The 15,528-nt window shown below is 54.4% G+C and overlaps 1 protein-coding gene across 7 annotated transcripts in view; it reads right to left on the reverse strand.

Annotated features, from left to right (window-relative positions):
- MIER2 (MIER family member 2) overlaps positions 1-8,234 on the reverse strand; it is a 30,997-nt gene extending 22,763 nt beyond the window's left edge. Inside the window, exon 1 of one of the 7 annotated variants that reach the window (XM_005613625.4) lies at positions 8,165-8,234. In XM_005613625.4, coding sequence (XP_005613682.3) covers positions 8,165-8,173 — 9 coding nt within the window. In that variant the 5' untranslated portion in view covers positions 8,174-8,234. Of the gene's footprint in view, positions 1-6,208; positions 6,421-7,217; positions 7,308-7,447; positions 7,718-8,164 lie in introns of those variants that run through there. The other 6 variants (XM_005613626.4, XM_023644233.2, XM_070272254.1 and 3 more) reach the window with 6 other exon arrangements.
- Between the last annotated feature and the right edge of the window lie 7,294 nt (positions 8,235-15,528).

Genomic DNA, 15,528 nt, shown 5'->3' on the forward strand with positions numbered 1-15,528 from the left:
ATCTGGTGATCCCTCCAAAAGTAACCACAGAGCTACCAAATGATCCAGCAATTAATTCTACTCCAAGGCATATACCTGAGAGAACCGAAAACATACGTCCACACTGAACACGCACGTCCACAGCAGCACGATTCACAACGGCCAAAGGTGGAAACACCCAACACCCATCAACGGGTGACAGAGCCACACACATGTCCACCCACACGCTGGAGCACGACGCAGCCATGAAGAGGAGTGAGGCCCTGACACGGCTGCACGTGGACGGAGCTGAACACACGACGCTCAGGGAGAGAAGCAGACACAGAAGGACACGCGGGGTGTGACCCCATTGACGGGAAACGTCCAGAACAGGCAGATCCACAGACAGAGAGCGCGCTCGGGGGTGCAGGGGCCGGGAAGGGGACGAGGGGTGATGCTGACGGGGACAGGGCTGCTTCTGGGGATGGAATGTTCTACAACCAGATAGTGGTAATAGTTTCAAAACTTTGTAAACATGCTAAAAACCACTGAATTAAACACCTCAAATGGGTATATTTTGTGCTATATAAACATACCTCGAATTTTTCAAAAAGGCAAACAAAGCATTATACCTGCTCCCATTATCACGATGTTCAAAAGTTTATAAGATAAAGATACTAGACTGATGTCTCCCACAAACCTAAGCACAGCCTCCTCAGCAGAACACTAGCAAACTGAGTCCAGCGCCGCACGGAGAAGACGGGACACTGCGGCCACCAGGGATGCACTGCAGGGACCCACTGTAGGGACGCAAGCCCATCTAACATCCTGCAGTCAAGGTGACACATCACATCAACAGAGTGACAAACAAAACCACACGGTCATCTCTGTAAATGAGGAAAAAGCACTTATCAAAACCAGCCCCCTTTCAAGACAAAAACACCCCATAAACTAAGGACTGGAGGGAACTTCCTCACAGACAGAGGGCATGTCCCCAAACCCAAGCCAACGCGGGCCCTACGGGGAGGGGCTGGACGTTCCCCAGAGCAGAACAGGACAGCGACGCCCCTCTCACCATCTCTCCTCGGCACAGTCCTGGGGGCTCCAGTCAGGGCGGGAAGGGAAGCAACAGGAACACAAACAGGGAAAGGAGGAGTAAAGTGGCCTCTTTCTCCAGATGAGATGATCCTGGCATAGAAGACAGCAAAGAACCCACTAAAAGCCATCTGAACGAATAAATGAGCCCAGCAAGGCTGCAGGACACAATATCAACACATAAAAATCAATTTTACTCTCACGCACCAAGAAGGAACAATCCAGGAAGGAGATTATGAAACATACACACATCCATTTACAACAGCATCAAAAAGAATAAAGTACTTAGGAATAAATTCAGCAAAAGTTCAAAACTTACACTCTGAAAGATACAAAACATGTTGAAAGAAATTAAAGACCTAAGTAAATGGAAAGACATCCTACAATGAGAGCTGAGAAGACGGCAGAAAGACGTCAACACTCCCCAGCAATCCACAGACTCAACGCACGCCCCTCAGAAGCCCGGTCGGCTTCTACGCAGAAACTGACAAACCGTTTCCACAAATCCCAGGGAAACTCAAGGCACTGAGAACCACCAAAACCACGCAGAAACACAGAAGACCACCACCAGACCTCGAAATTACCACAGAGCCAGCCCTGACGGCCTAGTGGTTAAGGTTCGGCGCTCTCACCGCTTCGGTGGCCCGAGTGCGCTGCCTGGTCGTGGAACCAGACCACTCGTCCGTCAGCAGCCTGCTGGGGCGGGGGCTCACGCGGGACTGGCAGGACTCACAAGTGGCATATGCAACCACGCACTGGGGCTTTAGGGAAGAAAAAAACTACTGCAAAGCCACAGTAATCCAAACAGTGTGGCACTGACATAAAGCTAAACATTTACAGCAAAGAACAGAACTGAAAGTCCAGGGGAAAAACCCACACCTTTACAGTCTAGTGAATTTCAACAAAGGTGACAGACAACCCAGTGGGGAATGACCCATCTTTTCAACGAGTGGTGCTGGGAGAACTGGAGACCTACCTCACACCATATGCTAAAATCAACCCAAAACGGACCAAAGACCTGACACATAAGAGCTAAAGCTATAAAACTATAAATCTCTTAGAAAAAAACACAGCAATAGATCTTTGTTACGGTGGACGAGGCAAGTTTCCTAGATTAGACACCAAAAACATAGCAATAAAATATAGATAAACTACACTTCAGCAAAATAAAACAGTTTTGAAAGAACACTATCAAGAAAGTGAAAAGACAACTCACAGAATGGAAGAAGACATTTGCAAATCACAGGGCTGGAAAGGGTCTCCTCCTTAGAAGAAAGAGCTCTTACAACTCACTGATAAAAAGGTAACCCAACGTAAAAACGGGCAAAGCATCTGAATAGACATTCCTCCAAAGAGACGCACAAACACAGCATGTGATAAACTGCTCAACGTCCAGGAGGCACAAGGAGACGGCACTTCACCCTCACAGAACGGCCTCCCAGACCATAGCAAGGGCTGGGCAGACGCGGGCGCCCCGGGAGGCACGTACAATGGAGCAGCCCATAGCAAGGGCTGGGCAGACGCGGGCGCCCCGGGAGGCACGTACAATGGAGCAGCCCATAGCAAGGGCTGGGCAGACGCGGGCGCCCCGGGAGGCACGTACAATGGAGCAGCCCATAGCAAGGGCTGGGCAGACGCGGGCGCCCCGGGCACGTACAATGGAGCAGCCACTGTGGAAAACGGTCCAGCAATTCCTCCAAAAGCCACACGCAGCATTCCCGTCCCACCCAGCAATTTCCCTCCTCGGCAGACACCGAAGGGGCCCAGAGTAAGCCACCCCAAAATACGCCGCTCCAGCACAAGCACTGTTTTGAGCCGAAGGCATCTGAGAAAAGCAGACACTGGATGAGCCCCCTGGGCCCCCATCCGCATGAAAGCCAACCGCAAACTCACGAGGGGGCCCCGTTCCCACAGAGGAAAGCGGCACCACCTCACCCCGGGGACCAGCCGGCACAAACAGGCCCTGCTAGCCAGCCCCCATGCCGACCTGCCCACGCCCGCCTCCTGGAAACTCGGCCCTCATCCTCTGCCGCGTCCTCCTCTGCAGGCCTAGCACCCTCTTATCAGGACTCTGGAGAAGCCCCAGTTCCACCTGCCCTTCGGCTTACTCATCGCTGAGCTCATAAACTCAGCGTGTTTCGCACTCGTGAATCTGTCTTTCGTCCGTCTAAACCACAGGGCCAGAGCCAGAGAACCCAGGAGGGAAGAGGGAAAAGCGAGCTTCTCCTCCCCTCCAACACTCGGAGGGAAGAACACACACGTCCACACTGAAAGCTGCACACGAGGGTTCACAGCAGGATCACTCGCCAAAGCCAAGGTGGGAAGAACCCTCACGTCCACCAGCTGCGAAAAGACGAACCAAGACACGGTCATGAAAAGGAGCGGGGCACGGACACAGCTACACGTGGACGGACCTGAACACATGACGCTCGGGGAAAGAAACAGACACAGAAGGACACACAGTGTGTGATGCCATTGACGTGAAACGTCCAGAACAGGCAGATCCACAGACAGAGAGCAGGCTCGTGGGGGCCAGGGGCTGGGGGCGGGGTGGGGGGGGGGGTGATGACTAAGGATGCAAGGTTTCTTTTGGGGCAGTGAATGTTCTGAAATTGACTGGTGATGGGGGTACACTCTGTGAATATAGTAAAAACCATTGAATTGTACACATTAAAATGACAGAATCGTACGCTATGTGAATGATACCTCAGTAAAGCTGTTTCCCAAAAAACAAATTAGACTATTTAATACAATAAAGTTTAAAAATTTAGAAAGTAAAGTTCTTCCTCACTGGGTCCTCAGGAAAACCTCAAAAGGTTGTATAATCATTTTCTTCATAAGAGGAACAAGGGAATCGAACCTCAGAGAAGTCAAGTCACTCACCCAAGCTCACACAGCAAGTAAGCAGCACAACTATAGACGCAAACTCAGGCTCTGTGGCTCCAAAACCCTTCACAGCCCATGAGCCCACGTGGAGCATAAGTGAAAGTACACGCACAGAAAGCAAAGCTGCCAGAGAGCTGGGAGGCGAAGCTGAACCTGGGCACTGCAGTGCGCGGGCGGAGGCTGGCAAGGACCAGGTGGAGAGACGAGGACCAAGCCTGACGGGGGAGGAGGCACTGGGTGGGTGGCCTCGCCAAGTGGGGAGTGTCACCACCCCACAGCTTTAGGCAGCTGAGCCCCGTGAGGCAGGAGGCTAGGAACGCAGAGACAGAAAAGGGGCCAGCAGCCAGGTGGGGCCGGGGCAGCAGGGCCTGGAAGCGGGCAAGGAGTGCAGGGCACCTGGTGGCCGTGGAGCATCTCGCGCCCCGTGCTTGGGGTCAGCCCGTGGCCCAGCAGAGGTGCCCTTACCTCCTTCCAGGAAACAGGAGGCTGCCATCAGCACGCAGGCAGCCCTGCAGAGCCACCACGAGTGCGGCCCCAGGGCCAGTGCCCCAAAACTCCTCTGAAATCGCGTGGCCCTCCAGGACCCTCTCTGGGCTCCCTCTCCCACCCCAACCGGCTTTCCGTCTCCTGCAATCCGTGGGGAAACCAAGCGAGCCAGACTCGGGAGCTTGTCTGTCAGCGCGGCCTTGGGGAGGCGGTCTGCGGCCTGGCAGGGTCTCTGGCTGGGGCCCTCGCCTGCCCTGCTGTCTGAACAGGAGGTGTGCAGATGAGCGGAGAGCAGCGGGGTACGGCACAAAGGGCAGCGACAGGGCAGCATCTCCCAGGAGGCTCCGAGCAGCCTGCTCCCACGGGGCCTAGGACCCCCAAGTTCATTTCCAGGCGACTCTGAGTTCCTCAACACCGACCCGGGAACAGACTTCACAGATTCCCCCTCCCCAGCCCGAACATTGACTTCCAGGAGCGAGCCCACTCTCAGCGTGGGCTTCCCAGGGGTTCTCCTTCCACTTGTTCAGAACACTCAGATGTTTCCATCAGTCAGAGCCCTCCGTTGTGCAGAGGGGACAAAGGAGAAATGGGGAGCTGGCTGAGGGCATCCTGGGAAGACGAGTCAGGGCAGGAGTCAAAGGAAAGAAAGCAATGTTCTGGAGACCAGGTCCCAGCAGACAGGCCCAGGCTTGGGGTCCAGTCAGGCCTTGCGAGTGGCGGCGGCAGCAAGCTCCTCAGTGGGAGCTGCCCGTCCTATCTCGGGTGGGCCTCACCTCTCAGGCGCAGAGGTCGCCCCCAGATGAACACAGAGGCAGGAGTCCTCACCCGGGGGCAGCGTCGGACTCCTGCCCACCAGCCTCCCGAGCTCAGCCCCTAAGGACGCCAGGCAGTTCCACTGTCCAGATGCCCGCACCCATAACCCAACCCCAGGCTCTGGGTGAGCAGACAGGCCTACTTTCAAGAGGCGGGGTCCTGCACCCCCTCCCTGGCATCCAGCTGGACCTGTGACTAGTGGGAGGGACTCCACGTGATGCCCAGGGCTGTCACAAAGTGCAGCTCAGCATCCCCCTGGGGTCTGCTGGGACTGTCACTCCCGGAACCCAGCTGCCATGCTGCGAGGAAGCCCAAGCCACAGGGAGAAGCCTGTGCAGGTGTCCCAGCCAGCATCAACAGCCACACCTGGGCCAGGAGGCGCTTCTCCCCGGTGGCCCCAGCCCCTGCCACTAGGTGACCACATGAGGACCCCAAGAGAAAACTGCCCGGCTGAGCACAGTCAACCCAAGAACCAGCAGAGAAGAAAGAAACGGCTGCTGTTTCAAGACGCCGAGTTTCACAGTGACTCCCGATGCAGCGGCATCTCCGCCACACCCAGCTGAGGCGCGTGGCCCTGCTGGACGGCCCAGCACTTCCCTCCTCCACGCGACTAACGTCGACCGCGAACCTGCTCTGGGCCAGGCGAGGCGGCAGGTCAATCGAGAAACAGGTTCCGCCTGTCTCCACCCACACGAGTCACCAGTCTGGCTGGGGACGCAGACAACAACAAGTGGACACGGACGGTACTGAGCGGACAAGGTGAGATGGGGAGCAGCCCAGTCCCCCCAAGGGTGCAGAGGGCACCAGGAAGCAGCAGGGGCCCGGGGGGCTGGGGCGGGCAGGGGGAGACCCTCGGGACCACACCACCGGCAGGGGGTCACGGCAAGGAGATGCGCTTTATCCTAAGGACAGCGGAGAGCCACGTCTTCTGAGCAGACAGACAGAGTGCCCAGCTTTTCCAAAGACTGACCTGGCGTCCGTCTTCTCTCGGGTGCTGATGGCTATTTTGGCGACGACAAACAGCACGCAGATGACACCGAACGCGCAATGCCAGCTTAGAAGCGCCCTTTAAGCTGAGCCCGCTGGTCATCAGCGATCTTACAAGGCTCAGCTTCTCCGTGAAGTCACAACCAAGATTTCACGAAGCCTCGCAGCTCTTCCTATTCAGAGACGAGGACACCACGCTCGGAAACGTCCAGCGACCTGCCCAAGGTCACGCAGAGTGATGGCTCCAGAGCCGCAACAGGTCTGCGGGCAGAGGCTGGCGGCGGCCTCGCATCTGGCCTCTGCGCACGCGTTGGTCCGTCACTGACCAGCCTCTCAGAGCCCTTAGGACAGGCATGGCCAGGTCTCTGCTCCCCGTGAGACCCTCGGGGCCTCGAAGGGAGCGTGGCCCACAGGCTCTCTCTCAGGAAATCAACTGGATTTACTCCCAGGACCCAACCCCAAACCCTCAACAGGGGTGACCAGGGCACCCCGTGCCTGGCTGCCGCGGGGGTTCTAGGGGCTCAGCGCCACGCAAGACAGGGTCAACAGACAAGCCTGGCAGCCCTCAGGGAGGCTGGGTGAGGCGTCCACCCGTCCATCTGTGACACACAGCTCCCTGCCAGGCTGAGTGCTGCCCAGAGGCCACCAAGCGCCCAAGAAGGCACCTGTGCCCTGAGCCAGGAGCACACACTGACACACACACTGACCGTCACGCCCTGCTGGGCCATCAGGAGACCTGGGTCCTGCCTCCCACCCCCGAAGCCAACCACCACTGAAGCCTCAGTTTCCCTCAATGTCCCCTAAAAGAGCAGGGCCAACTCTAGGAGAAGCCTCTGGATCCAGCCACCCAGCGTAAGGCGGGAACTGGCTGGTGAGGTCTGGCCTCGCACCCAGGGGCCCACACCCCCTGTGGCGCCCGTGCAGGGCCCGCTGCTGCCCCCAAGGAGGTGACTGGTGGGAGAGAGGGGCAGGGCCGCCCTGCACACACCTACCCATGCTATGCTCAGGCCCAAACTCTGGACGCAGCCCGCGACGAGGCCAAATATCGCGGGAACCTGCTGCGCCTCCCTGGGTGGGGACCTTCTCCTGTGGCCTCAGGGGCCTCACCCACTGGACGAGGATCACTCACTGAGCCCGGGGACCGGTTTGGCGACCCCAGACTGAACGGTGGGCACTAAGAGCCGGTTCACAGAGCCCCTGGCACGTGCATCGCCTGCCTCACCCCCACTGGGCCCTGGAGGTGAAAGCAGGTCCGCGCTCTGATCCAACGTCCCAAAGTCAGAAAGCCCTCGAAGTGAAAACTTTCACCCCCCGGCCGGACCTGGCGTGAAGCTACTCGGCGCCTGTCTGCCCCGGACGGTCCCGGGCGCGTGGGATCGGGCATCGTAGCCCCAAACCCGCGGGTCCTCCGCTGGGAAAACTCCGACTCCCAGAACTCAGCGGCCCCGGGGTTTCGGGTAAGGGGCCTTGGGCGCGATCGCAGACGGAGAAGTCACTTCCAGCGCCGCGAAGGCCGGTCCGCCTCCCCGGGCCCAGAGCCCCGCGCCGCCGGGTCCGAGTTCGAATCCGCCGGGGGCCGACCCCGCTGCACGGGGCGCGCGCGGGCCGCGGGGTCCACCGGGGGGCCGGAGGAGGGGCGGCCGGCCGGAGAGGCGCCGGGCGAAGTTGCGGGACCGGGTGGCCGGCGCCGGGGCCGGGGTCGGGGCGCCCTCACCCCGCCCGCCCCCAGGCCCCCGCCCGCGCCCGTCCGCCCGCGCATGCGCGCCGCGGCCCGCGATGTGGCGGCGGGAGGGCCGGGGGCCGCCGCGGAGCCCGCGCCTCAGCTCCCCCGGCGCGGCGCCGGCCCGGCCTCTCCCGCCGCCACATCGCGGGCCGACACGGCCGGGCGGGCGGGGGCGCGGGCGGGGCGGACGCCGGCTCCCCCGGCCCGCTCACTCACCTCCGCCATGGCCGTGTGTGCGCGGGAGGTGGCGGCCGGCCGGGAGCCCGGATGCGGGGCCGCGCGCTCATTGGCTGCGGCGCCGGGGGCGGGGGGTGGGGGCGGGGCCTCGGGGGGCGGGGCCGGCGGGCGCGTAGTAGGTGCGCGGGCGGGCGGGGATGGAGGCGCCACCGCGGACCACTGCCCAGGGGGCGGCTGCGGTCGGTGGGAATCCGGCGCCTGGTAGCCGCCCCTGCGCGGGGTACGCCGGTCCGGTTCCTCCTCTCAGTCCCGTGGCCGATGGCATTAGTACCCCCTGTTACAGATGAGGAAACTGAGGCCCGACGGACATAAGTGATAGAGCCGCGATCGAAGGTTCCGGAACTAAAGCGTGGTTCTGGAACTTTCTGCACTTCACCAGTGACGATGGATGTAGGGGGCCCAGGAGTGGGCTGGGGCGCTTGGACAATGCGCCTTGAGACACGCGGCCGCCCTGGACTCGGGGCTGCCCACCGCCGGGCGGCAGGAGGGTGGGCGCGAACCCAGGCCGCTTGGCTCTCAGGGTCGTTGTTGTTAGTCAGTTAAGTGTGTATGGACCGGTGCTGTTCTGAACCAGTGCGGGCGCTGGAGGACGATTTGAACAACAGTCCCAACGGGGATTCGCCACATTTTAAGTTTCAGGCTCACAAGTGCTAGGAGCGCGGGGCAGAAGGTGCAGAGAGCGAGCAGGAGGCAGCGCGGCCCAGCAGGACTAAGGCGGCGGCTGGGAACGAGTTGGGACGGAGACGCCACCAGCATCCCTGAGGGATTGAGGGCGGGGAGAGCGTCGGCCCTGATTGCTGGCTTGCACAAATTGGAGGTGGGGCGGGTGGGGGGGGGGGTGCCTGCTGAGGCCGGGAGGAATGGATCTGGGGAGTCGGGGGACTCCCGGCCCCTTTCCTTTACTGGCTGGCAGCCACCCGGATGCTGAGAAGGGCACCATGTTTCACGGTCGGTAGGAAAGTGTTGCCCCAGCTCCTGAGACCTGCCAGCGGGATGGAGCCGCACCCCTGCCCTCCATGGTCACATCAGTCAGTGAGCCCCCACTCCTGGTGTTGGCTTACACCGTTTCAATTGGGGGTTCAGGCCCTTGTGGCAGAGTCCTCACTGACATAGGGAACAGTTGGTCATTCATTCATTCAATTAATCAATCAATGTCGCCACAGCCCTTCCTGGGTGCTGGGCAGCCAGGGGTCCAGGGAGGCTAAGAGATGCATGAGCAGCTATGAAGAGAGGGGGGCTCTGTGTCCTAACAAGTGGCAGCAACTGAGCAAAAGGGCCTGAGTCCTGGGGAGCCAGAAAGCCTCCTGGGAGAGAAGTTTGACAAGAACCTCCCAATGCATGTGAAATGCGGGGAGAAGGGGATTCCGACGAGGAGAAGGATGTATCCAAGGTCTGAAGGTCTCTCCTCACAGACTGATCCTCAGTTAGAGAGGAGAAACGAAGCAGCCTTTCAGCCAAGTGTCAAAAATTAACGTCACTAGTGAGGGGCGGTGCCCTGAGGAGGACACTGCGTCACCTAATCTGGCCGGAAATGCACAACCTGCATCTGAGGAAACTTCAGACAAGCCTCAGAGAAGGAATACTCTCTTAGACAAACCAAAAGAAAGGATTGTGCTCTTCAAAACTGTTGATGCCATAAAAGACTGACCCGTGGACACCTTCCAGACACAACAGCTAAACGTGAGACCTGGTCCTGGGCTGGATCCGAGGCTCAGCCGAGAAAATTGAAATTCAGCTGTAAACTATTACATCAATGTGAAGTTTACTGAAGTCAGTAACTGTTCTGTGGTTATGTAAGAGAAGATTCTTATTCTCAGAAAATTCACACCGAAGTATTTAGGGGTTACTATAGGCTGAATGTATGTGTACCCCGAAAATCCATTTATTGAAACCTAATGGTCCCAACGTGATGGTATCAGGAGGTGGGACTGTGGGAGGTGATTAGGATGCGGGGGAAGAGGCCTCATGAATGGGATCAGTACCCTCATGGCAGGGGCCCCAGAGAGCGCCCTGCCCCTTCTGCCACGTGAGGACAGCTAGAAGGTGCCGACTGGGAACCAGCAAGCGGCCCCAAGTCACCAGACTCCAAATCCGCCAGGACCTCAATCTGGACTTCCAGCCTCCAGACTAAGAAATACATTTCTGTTGTTTATAAGCCACATGGTCTATGGCAGTTTGTTAAAGCAGCCTAAACGAACTGAGACAGAGTAAGTGCCATGAAGTGTGCAACTTACCCTTAGGTAGTTCAGAAGAGTGTATTTTATATCTATAGAGTCCACGGGGAGAGAGAGAGAAACACAGACACAGAGAGAGACAGAGAGAGAGGGTGCAATGATAAGCCGTGCGGTGAAATGTTAATAGCTGAATCTGGGGGAGAGTGTGGATACTTTTTTTACTATACGTATTCTTGCAATTATTCTGTAAACCTGAATGATTTTCAAATAAAAAGTAAAAGAAAGAAAGCTAAGAAAATAAAAAGCAGTGTCTGCACTGAGCCGTAGGAGGAAAGGAGGGGCTGCAGCAGGGGCAGCGAGGGGGCGCGGAGACTCCGGGGAGCACGGTGTTCGTGGGACCGCGACGGAGCCAGTCCCCCCATCGGGCTCTCTGAGCCCAGTTTTGACAGGAAGCCAACAGCACCGGTGGGCTGACAGAGCATCAACCCCTCAGCGTGGGGGCCTGAGTCACCCACCAGGGGAGCTTGGAGACCAGCCTCGAGGGTGTCTGAGAGGGTGTGGCGGAGCCCAGGATGGTGGCCTCAGCTCCTAGGCAGCAGTGGGGGGCTGTAGTTCATCCCGCTCAGCTTCTCCTTGCGCGTTCCCCCCGAGGACGTGTTTCCAGAGCACACCATGGAGGCGAGCGGGTCAGGGGTGGACCGTAGTGGCTGCCCAGCTGCTGGGAACCTCGTTGGCCGGTGGCTCTCAGCCCCGTCTGCCTTTTGCTGCAGAGGTCCGCCTCGCCCAGTGTCGCCCTCCCTCACGGAGGCTGCGAGCACCCGGGGGTGGTCGTGCAGATGTGTGAACACCCAGCACCTGTGACCACAGGGGACGATGGTCAGGCTCCAGAGCTCCCCACGGGATCAGCCGAGACGGCGGTCACAACTCACTTTCCCTCCGTCCGGTCCCACTTCCTTCACGGCCCGCGGGGCTGACCGCAAGGGGATCCCCAGAAATCCTCCTGCCCCGTAACCTCTGTCCCAGACTCTGTTTGCCGGGGATGCCACCTCTGACACAAAGCATGAGTCATATTTTGAAAGGTTCAAAAAGCAGGCAGAAGAAGGAATACAAGTTGAAAGTGTAACAAATATGATGAACTAAGACCAAATATTTGTGCGATCAGGAGATGCAGAAAGGCAAAACTCAGAGGGACTCTCAGAGCGGACCGCAGGGCGAACGCCAACCACGCACTGTGCACGAGGGACCAGCGAAGGCAGAGCGAAGGACGCGGAGCCCTCCGCCCACACACCTTCCCGTCTACCAGTGTTCTGGAAAGTTCAGCCTATGGCAGAGACAGAGCCGCGGTGCCAGGGCTGGGGATGGAGCACCGGCTGACGGCAGAGCCGCTGGGGGTTGGGAGCAAGGACTCGTGTGTCTGTGTTGTGGTGCTGGTTACACACCCGCGCCTGTGTCCGTGCTGCAGAGTCACACCAGAAAAAGCGTAAATTCTCCGTGTTGTATCTCAATAAAGCCTGCCACAACAGCACTTGTGCCACGCGGTGCACACACTTCTTTATTAACTCCTTTAGTCACGAGATAATAATTAAACATAGACTAAAGTTGAAGTTTTGTATTGCGGTCATATTGGCTTATAACATTGTGTAAATTAAATTTCAGGTGTGCATTATTATATTTCAGTTTCTGTGTAGACTGCGTCGCGTTCACCACCAGTAGTCTAATTTTTATCTGTCGGCATACGTATGTGCCCGTTACCCCTTTGGCCCACCCCAGTCCCCTTCCCCTCTGGTCACCGCTGAGCTGTTCTCCTCAGCTGTGTGCTCATCTTCCACATATGAGTGAAATCACGCGGTGTTTGTCTTTCCCTGCCTGGCTTATTTTGCTTGACACAAGACCCTCAAGGTCCATCCATGCTGTTGCAAATGGCATAAATTTGTCTTTTTTGTGGCTGAGTGGTACTCCATTGTATATATGCCCCACATCTCCTTTATCCGGTCATCAGTCGATGCACTTGCTTCCACATCTTGGCTGTTGTGAATAGTGCTGCAGTGAACACAGAGGAGCATAAATCTCTCTGAATTGTTAATTCCGTGTTCTTTGGATAAATACCCAGTAGTAGGATAGCTGGGTCATACGATATTTCTATTTTTAATTGTTTTGAGAAAGCTCCATACTGTTTTTCACAGTGGCTGCACCAATTTTCACTCCCACCAGCCATGTACGGGGGTTCCCTTCTCCCCACATCCTCTCCAACACTTGTTGTTTCTTGTCTTATGAATTGTAGCCCTTCTGACGGGTGTGAGGTGATATCTCACTGCATTTTTAGTTGGCATTTCCCTAGTAATTAGTGATATTGAATGTCTGTTCATGTGCCTGTTGTCCATCTGTATGTCTTCTTTGGAAAAATGTCTGTTCATATCCTCTGTCCATTTTTTGATCAGCTTGTTCATTTTTTTGTTGTATGAGTTCTTTATATATTTTGGAAATTAACCCCTGGGTGGATATATGATTTGCAAATATTTTCTCCCAGTTGATGGGTTGTGTTTTCATTTTGTTGATGGTTTCCTTTGCTGTGCAGAAATTTTTAAACCTGATGTAGTCCATTTGTTTATTTTTTCTTTTGTTTCCCTTGCCCGAGTAGACATGGTATTCAAAAAGCTACTGCTAAGACCGATGTCCAGGAGTGTACTGCCTGTATTTTCTTCTGAGAGTTTTATGGTTTCAGGGCTTACACTCGAGTCTTTAATCCATTTTAAGTTAACTTTTGTGTGTGGTGTAAGATAATGGTCTGCTTTCATTCTTTTGCCTGTGGCCGTCCAGTCTTCCTAAAACCATTTATTGAAGAGACTCCTTTCTCCATGGTGTGTTCTTGGCTCCTTTGTCAACAATCAGCTGTGGGTAGATGTGTGGGTTTGTTTCTGGCCTCTTGATTCTGTTCTGTTGGTCTCTGTGTCTGTTTTTCTGCCAGTACCGTGCAGTTTTGACCCCTGTAGCTTTGTGGCATATTTCGAAGTCAGGGACTGTGCTGCCTCCAGCTTTCTTCTTTGTTCTCGGGATTGTTTTGGCTCTTCATCTTTCGTTGCGCCATATGAATTTTAGGGTTCTTTGTTCTATTTCTGTGAAGACTGTCATTGGGATTCTGACTGGGACTGCAGTGGATCTGTAGGTTGCTTTGGGTAGTGTAGACATTTTAACTATGTTTATTCTTCCAGTCCATGTACACGAAATATCTTTCCATTTCTTGATGTCTTCTTTGATTTCCTTCAATAATGTCTTACAGTTTTCAGTGTGTAGGTCCTTCATCTCCTTGGTTAAATTTGTTCCTTTGTATCTTGTCCTTTTTGTTGCAAATCACACTGTACTCTCCACTTCACTTTCGGCTACTTTGTTATTAGTATACAGAAACGCGCTGATTTTTGTATGTTGATTTTGTGCCCTGTAACTTTGCTGTAGTTGTTATTTCTAATAGTTTTCTGATGGATTCTTTAGGGTTTTCTGTATATAGAACCATGTCACCCACAAATAGCGAGAGTTTCACTTCTTCATCACCTGTTTGGATCCCTTTTATTCCTTTCTCTGGCCAAAACCTGCAGTACTGCGTTGAATACGAGTGGTGAGAGTGGGCACCCCTGTCTCATTCCTCTTCTCAGAGGGATGGCCTTCAGTTTTTCCACAGTGAGTGTGATGTGGGCTGTGGGTTTGTCTATATGGCCTTTATTATGTCGAGGCACTTTCCTTCTATCCCCATTTTACTGAGAGTTTTTTGCTATCATAAGTGGCTGTTGGATCTTGTCAAATACTTTCTCTGCATCTGTTCAAATGATCATGTGGTTTTTATGCTTCATTTTGTTAATGTGGTGTGTGCACATTGATTCATTTGTGGATGTTGAACCATCTCTGCATCCATGGAATAAATCCCACTTGATCATGGTGTACGATCCTTTTAATGTATTGCTGTATTCAATTTGCTAGTATTTTGTTGAGGATTTTTGCATCAATGTTCATTAGCAACATCGGCCTGTAATGTTCTTTTTTGTGTTGTCCTTGTCTGGTTTTGGTATCAGGGTGATGTCGGCCTTGTAGAAGGAGTTAGGAAGCTTCCATTCCTCTTCAGTTTTTTGGAAGAGTTTGAGAGGGATGGGTACTAAGTCTTCTTTGAGTGTTTGGTAGAATTCACCAGGAAAGCCGTCTGGTCCTGGACTTTCATTTTGGGGGATGGTTTTGATTACTGTTTCAATCTCTTTTCTCGTGATTGGTCTATTCAGATTCTCTATTTCTTCTTGATTCAGTTTTGGGAGGTTATATGGTTCCAAGAATTTATCCGTTCCGTCTAGGTTATCGCTAGTTTGTTGGTGTATAGCTCTTCATAGTGCTGTCTTATAAACCTTTGTATTTCTGTGGTGTCTGTGGTAATTGCTCCTCTTTCATTTCTGATTTCTTTTAGTTTATTTATTTACTTTTGCAGGGAAAGAGTCACCCTGAGCTCACATCTGTTGCCAATCCTTATTTTTCCTCCCCAAACCCCGAGTGGGTGGTTGTAGATCCTAGTTGTGAGTCATTAAAGTTCTTCTGTGTGAGTCACCACTGCTCACAGACGGTGCCGCGGTGCCGCGACTGGGAAGCGAACCTGGGCTGCCAACATGGTGAGCAGCAAGCTGTGACCACCAGGCCGTAAGGGCTGCCTCTGCTTTTATTTGTTTGAGGCTTATCTCTGTTTCCTTAGTGAGCTGGCTGAGGGTTTGTCAATTTTGTTTGTCTTCTCAAAGAACCAGCTCTTAGTTTCATTGATCCTTTCTACTGTTTTTTTAGTCTCTATTTTGTTTATTCTGCTCTAATTTTTATTATTTCCCTCCTTCTACTGACTTTGGGCTGTGTTTGTCCTTTTTCTAGTTCTTTTAGGTATAGTGTGAGTTTGTTTATTTGAGATTTTCGTGTTTGTTGAGGAAGGCCCGTATTGCTATAAATGTCCCTCTTAGAACCACTTTTGCTGGATCCCGTAAGAGTTCATAGGATGTGTTTCATTTTCATTTGTCTCCACGTATTTTTTATTTATCCTTTGATTTCTTCATTGATCTGATAGCTGTTCAGTAGCATGTTGTCTAGTCTCCACATATTTGTTATTTTTCCAGCTTTTTTCTTGTGGTTCATTTCTAGTTTCATTAAATTATGGTT

The sequence above is a fragment of the Equus caballus genome, chromosome 7 (genome assembly GCF_041296265.1).
Source record: "Equus caballus isolate H_3958 breed thoroughbred chromosome 7, TB-T2T, whole genome shotgun sequence".
Classification (NCBI taxonomy): Eukaryota; Metazoa; Chordata; class Mammalia; order Perissodactyla; family Equidae; genus Equus; species Equus caballus.